The 5009-nt window shown below is 49.0% G+C and overlaps 1 protein-coding gene across 2 annotated transcripts; it reads left to right on the top strand.

Annotated features, from left to right (window-relative positions):
• Nucleotides 1-2069: 2069 nt before the first annotated feature.
• Nucleotides 2070-3288, top strand: LOC310779309 (selenide, water dikinase 1-like; the record flags this gene model as incomplete). Of its 2 annotated transcripts, XM_083639842.1 has the most annotated exons (2): nt 2070-2866; nt 3074-3288. In XM_083639842.1, the coding sequence occupies exons 1-2, from the start codon at nt 2110-2112 to the stop codon at nt 3286-3288; spliced, it is 972 nt and encodes a 323-aa protein (XP_083495968.1). In that variant the 5' UTR covers nt 2070-2109. The 2 variants fall into 2 exon arrangements, with proteins under 2 accessions (XP_083495968.1, XP_083495967.1); XM_083639841.1 differs by having other exon boundaries at nt 2070-3288.
• Between the last annotated feature and the right edge of the window lie 1721 nt (nt 3289-5009).

Below are 5009 nucleotides of genomic sequence, written 5' to 3'. Positions count from 1 at the left end.
ATACAATCATTTCCTAATCAAATTGTCTGTTTTTATGCAAATAACCAGTACAGATGACAATAACAAAGGAAAAGAATAACATTTAGAATTTTGGATTGTTTACACTGACTTCAAGGCGGTTGACATTCTTTTTTCGGGATGGTTCCGGGGCAGCGATGTCATTCTGCTGCTGCTGTTGTTTTGGTGAAAGTAATGCAAAAGTAGTGTAATAAGTAACGAGTTGCTCTACACAGACAGTAATATTGTAAAGTAACTTATTACTTTCAAATGAGAGTAACTAGTAATATGTAGTATATTTTGAAAGTAACTACCCCAACACTGCAAACATTGCACTGAAAGTTGACATTTTCCTCTGTGCTTTCAAATCCACCCGATCACTTAGCAATCATATTCGAGGAAAAGGCTCAGACTTAAGTGAACGTCCGGGCTTTCTGCAAGAACGAGGCGTTTTGTTCTTCTCTCGTTAAGATAAAGTGCCTCTGGCAGCGTGCCCCCGAGCGGCGCGTATACGAGTCCACGCTGTGGACGTCACAGCCGTGATAAAACGCAGGTCTCATGGTTAGGATAAGGGTCTCATGTCCTGCCATTACCACCTGCTCCCTGCTAGATGAATACACGGTGGGTTTATGAGCAGAGGTTAGCTTTCAGACCCAGAGAGGCGGGTGCAAGAGAGTGAGTGGGCAGGCTATTAATGCAGGTGAACCGACGGCATACTCGTGGGCAAGCAGCGAGTTCGTTTCGCTTTAAATAAACATGCTCTAGATGCATGACACCTGACCCTTTTCCACTCCATCATGCAGAAGAAGAAACCAACATGCCATATCATTAAAATTCAGAATATTTTTTTGCCATTGAAAGCTGATGTATATTCACACGCATTCTTACATTTTGTATAATCAGCAGCAGGGTAGCTTCATGGTTAGAGCGTATTAAGAAGCTGTGACTGGTGTGGAAACTTTTCATATCTCATTCTCAGGTTGATCTCATTCATTCATATCATTTCATACCTACAGGTAGGTTTTACTTGATCAGAATTCAGGTTAGTTTAAGCTCAGTGTTTACAAGTGCATAGCAATGTAAACAAACCTTTTTCAAAATACACATTCAGTCACATAGCCTACTGCAGCGGTGTGGTAATAGTGTTTCAAATGAACCCCTATGCAGTTATAGACTGGGTGTTATAGGGGTTGTGGTAGAGAGGCAGATTGCAATATTCACCTGCTTGTTGATGCAGACGCGCTTACCCAGCTCACACATCTGTTGAAATGGCAAAAGACAAATTGTCTCCGTTTTTCAAATCAGCAGACCCACTCCAATACCTAAATGGAAAATCTGTGTACTGTACAGAGCGACATTTTAATTTTTAGAGATGTAGTTGAGGGGGGGGGGGCATGTGCTATTCATATGGCCTACAGCAATGTAGCCTACTGCCTGAAGCTGCTCCATTGAGAAAAAAGGGGGAATTTGGCAGGTGTGCTCCAAGACGTAGAAACCATATCACCGTTACCTGCATGCTGTGTTGCAACTTCAGCTCTCAACCTGCGTCAAATGTTTCCCTCTCTCATCATTCCTTCTTCTCTCTACTCTCAAATTTAGGAAAATTGCCCTATAAAGTGATGTTGAACTACCTTGGGTTGCGTATCTTCTTGGCCATGATATAACCCCAAAATTGGTGGTTCTCCATTATATGTTGTGCTCCACCCGCGCGTGTGCGCATGCACACACACACACACCCACACACACACACACACACACACACACAACAGTGCGATAACCTGTGTTATTGTCATTTGCACACTTCCGCTGACAGGACACTGTGACCACTTTTCATATTTATTCTATCTTATTCTATTTTAACACTATACCAGGCATCTCGTGCACTACGCAAGCTCGATTCCTAGGCTCGTCCGCTGCGTGGCCTCGCCTGTCCTGCAGCTCGCCTGCAGTCACTGATGATGTCACAATGCCTATGTATGACATCACTGATGACATCAGTCACTGATGATGTCATAAGTGACATCATCACTACTTTTTACCTTTCCTATTTCACTTGTCGGGAGATCCACCGCTAACTTGAAACTGTGGTGAAGGTCCAAAGTTTCTCCAGACATGTCCGTGAGAGAGTCCTTTAACCCAGAAAGCTATGAGCTGGACAAGAATTTCAGGCTCACACGCTTTGCTGAGCTCAAGGGCACAGGCTGCAAGGTGCCCCAAGAGGTGTTGCAGAAGCTGCTAGAAACCCTACAGGAGAACCACTATCAAGAAGATGAACAGTTCCTTGGGGCGGTTATGCCCCGATTAGGCATAGGAATGGACACCTGTGTGATCCCTCTCAGACATGGAAGCCTTTCACTAGTCCAGACAACAGACTACATCTACCCCATTGTTGATGACCCCTACATGATGGGGAGAGTCGCTTGTGCCAATGTTCTAAGTGACCTGTATGCCATGGGAGTGACAGAATGTGACAACATGCTGATGCTTCTGGGTGTCAGCAACAAAATGTCAGAGAAGGAGAGAGACAAAGTCATGCCACTGATCATCCAGGGGTTCAAGGATGCATCGGAGGAGGCGGGCACATCTGTAACAGGAGGACAGACGGTTCTTAACCCCTGGCTCATGATGGGAGGAGTCGCTACCACAGTCTGCCAGCCCAATGAGTTCATCATGCCAGACAATGCAGTGCCGGGAGACGTGTTGGTGTTGACCAAGCCGCTGGGGACACAGGTGGCTGTCGCAGTGCACCAGTGGCTAGGCATCCCTGAGAAGTGGAATAAGATCAAGCTGGTGGTGACCCGAGAGGATGTAGAGCTGGCGTACCACGAGGCCATGATGAACATGGCTCGGCTCAACAGGACAGCGGCCGGTCTGATGCACACCTTCAACGCCCACGCAGCCACCGACATCACAGGATTTGGAATCCTCGGTCACGCTCAGACGTTGTCCCGGCAACAGCGGGCGGAGGTGTCATTTGTCGTCCACAATCTCCCGGTCCTCGCCAAGATGGCCGCCGTGTCCAAGGCCTGTGGGAACATGTTTGGACTCATGCACGGCACCTGCCCGGAAACATCAGGAGGCCTGCTTATCTGTCTGCCTCGGGAGCAAGCCGCCCGCTTCTGTGGCGAGATCAAATCCCACAAATATGGCGAGGGCCAGCAGGCGTGGATCATCGGCATCGTAGAGAGAGGAAACCGCACTGCTCACATCATCGACAAGCCACGGATCATCGAGGTGGCACCACAAGCCGCGACCCAGAATGTCAACCCCACCCCCGGAGCAACTTCTTAATCTTCCTTCGCTGCATCATAGACCGGGAACCCCCAAGAGCTCTGCTGAGTGTTTTTAGACACATAAACTACAAAACCATCCTAGTGTTTAAATATATACACATATAGTATGTACAGAAAACAAAAAAGACTGGACCGGACCGGACTGCCAACCGGTCTGCTTGCCTCAGCGATACAGTGGGCGCTGGGCGGGAGGCGACGCTTGTCGCCGACCGGTTGGCTCGGCAGCACAGCGACTTACGAAAACCACCGACCGGGCGTGGCTGCAGCAATACGCGGGCGCTGGATGATCGACCAATCCGGCATAATTCGGCGCGCTGACTCAGCATTGAGATTTGAGAAACCCCGCAGCGGCTTATGAAAATCACCGTCCGGGCGTGGTCGCAGCGATACAGCGGGCGCTGGGTGACCGACCAATCCGGCATAATTCGGCGCACTGAATTGGCATTTAAGCCAGACAACCCCCCTTTTGCTTTAAGAAAGAAAACCCCCCCTTTGCCTAAACCCTCCTTTGGGGGATTTTCTATCTGATACAGCACTGACGCCCCCCTCTCTCATAGCAAGAGGAGCATCACATCATGGAGTCATACGCCATACTCAAACTGTCTATTCTGATTCAATAAAGATTGTTAAAATGTCTTACAAGTCTCTCATGATTGAAGTGTAGTCTTAGACTGAATTTCAATCATGGAAGACCAAAAGGCATAGGTAGACACCCCATGCTATCATACCCCTCAGCCCAAATGACGTCACTAAATGACGTCACCATCTCCGACGTCACCTTCTCTATGACGTCACCTTTGCAGGGTGACGTCAGTTGCCCAAATGACGTCAGTTATGACATCATAAATGCCCTTCTCCTGGTACTATATAAAGCCCCCATCACCACAGCTTAAATCACACTTGTGCAGTCATCACTCACCTCGTGCCAGCATCCCGCATTCATCCAGCATCTCCAGAGCAAAAAGCTTCACCCCACCACCTCCCCAGATCACCACCAATGTCATGACTCCTGTTGAAAACAAATCCCCTTAGGGGGGATTTTCTATCTCATACAGCACTGACGCCCCCCTCTCTCATAGCAAGAGGCTCGACGACGAGATCCCCCGTCTGAGATGCGCTCTGTGCTGCCGAAGCCTGCTGCCGTCCGCTTGCCGACTGATGAGCGCTCGGGGCTGACGGCTGGGAAGCCTGCTGCAACCCGTACCCAGGCTTGGATGTTTCGACGAGCATATCCTCGTCGGAGCTGGATGCCTCGAGCTCGAATTGGTACTGCGCCTCAAAGTCTTCGTCTTCGCAGCTCGACATGCTGAAAGAGTGAACGGGGGTGAGTGGTCTCGTGAATGCGGATGGCTTGATAGCAGAATCTGAAGGAATGGGGCAGCTTGAGAAGCGAAACGCAGCTTCCAGAGAAAGGGATGAGATCAGCTCAGGTGCAGCGGCCAGAGATAAAAGAGGACGATGATGCGCCAAGCGTGGCTATAAATACTGCTGCGTCATAGCCTCGGCACTGACGACATTATCGGCGTCACATAGGCAAGTACGTCACGCGGACGTCACGCTGGGATTACTACACTTGTCGTCACGCTAGGATTACACGTGATGATGAGGTCACTATGTCACTAGATTACGTGTGGTGCGAGGCAGCGTGTCTGGTCTTCATCTTGAAACTAGGTCGAGACCATCATTTGTTAAGGTCATGTGATGTATGGAGTTACTTTG

The sequence above is a fragment of the Poromitra crassiceps genome (assembly GCF_964638095.1).
Source record: "Poromitra crassiceps genome assembly, chromosome: 7".
NCBI classification, from domain to species: domain Eukaryota; kingdom Metazoa; phylum Chordata; class Actinopteri; order Beryciformes; family Melamphaidae; genus Poromitra; species Poromitra crassiceps.
The sequence above is the reverse complement of the archived record's forward strand: the minus strand, read 5'-3'. Positions and strand labels throughout refer to the sequence as shown.